A 917-nucleotide genomic window follows, 5' to 3' on the forward strand; every position below is an offset into this window, starting at 1 on the left:
TTATAGTAAAGGAATAGTGACATAAGGCTGGTTATCCTTGGGCAAAATCTCACAGTAAATAAAAAACAAAACAAAAACTAGACCTTGAAGCTGGGCAGTAATGAGTACACACCATCATCTTAGCAGTAATACCAGCTTTCGAGAAGTCTCATCATCATCTACATCTAATAAGAGTAGTTCTTACTCACTGCAGGCCGGAGGTATTGCTGATTTCTTCTATTTTCAATACTTTTGCTCTTGGAATATCACTTGTGTGCAAAAGGTCATCCTGGCTTGAACTCTTCTTACTTGCAGTGCCTGTGGTTGCTACATTTGTTGAATTAGTAGGATTACTCTCTGGAGCAGTAGCAATAGTGAGATCTGGCACATCAACCGTCTGTATCAAGTTACCAGTTTCTTCAATAATAATTTTCTTCAGTGGCTTCTAAAACATTAAAGTCAATTCTTTAAATCAACATGTTAAAGGGCTCTTATTTTAGGGTCATGAGTGGAAAGACTGCAATGCTTATACTGCCAGTATCCCAATTATTCAATTTTACTTAGGTGTCATACTCTGTCTGAGAATATCAAAAATAAAAAGTCATGCACAGTATCTACCCTCCAGAATCTAATGAGGAGACAGCAATGTGCATGAATCATTACAGGCAATGGGATAGATACATCACAGAAGAGAAAAAAAGAGAAAACAATAGCTTTAGGGAAGCCTTCACAGAGTTTAAGTACCCAAGGATGGAAACGTGGAAGGGTAAAAGCATGGTGAGTGGCAAGGGAAGTAGTCCAGTGGCGTTAATCTAAGGAGAGGAACAGTAGTAACCAAAGCTTAAAAGGCTGCTTGAAGACTGTGTGCTTTATCAAGAAGCTTGGACTTGATCCTAAAGGCAATAAAGCAGAAAAAACAAACAAACAAAACAACAGCA

At 38.2% G+C, this 917-nt stretch overlaps 1 protein-coding gene across 2 annotated transcripts in view; it reads right to left on the minus strand.

Annotated features, from left to right (window-relative positions):
• Positions 1 to 917, minus strand: part of RPAP3 (RNA polymerase II associated protein 3) — a 54,234-nt gene that overhangs the window by 6,942 nt on the left and 46,375 nt on the right. For both annotated transcript variants that reach the window (XM_006865329.1, XM_006865328.1), the window contains exon 12: positions 189 to 424. In XM_006865329.1, coding sequence (XP_006865391.1) covers positions 189 to 424 — 236 coding nt within the window. The remainder of the gene's footprint in view (positions 1 to 188; positions 425 to 917) is intronic.

Source organism: Chrysochloris asiatica, unplaced genomic scaffold (assembly GCF_000296735.1).
Source record: "Chrysochloris asiatica unplaced genomic scaffold, ChrAsi1.0 scaffold00077, whole genome shotgun sequence".
NCBI lineage: Eukaryota > Metazoa > Chordata > Mammalia > Afrosoricida > Chrysochloridae > Chrysochloris > Chrysochloris asiatica.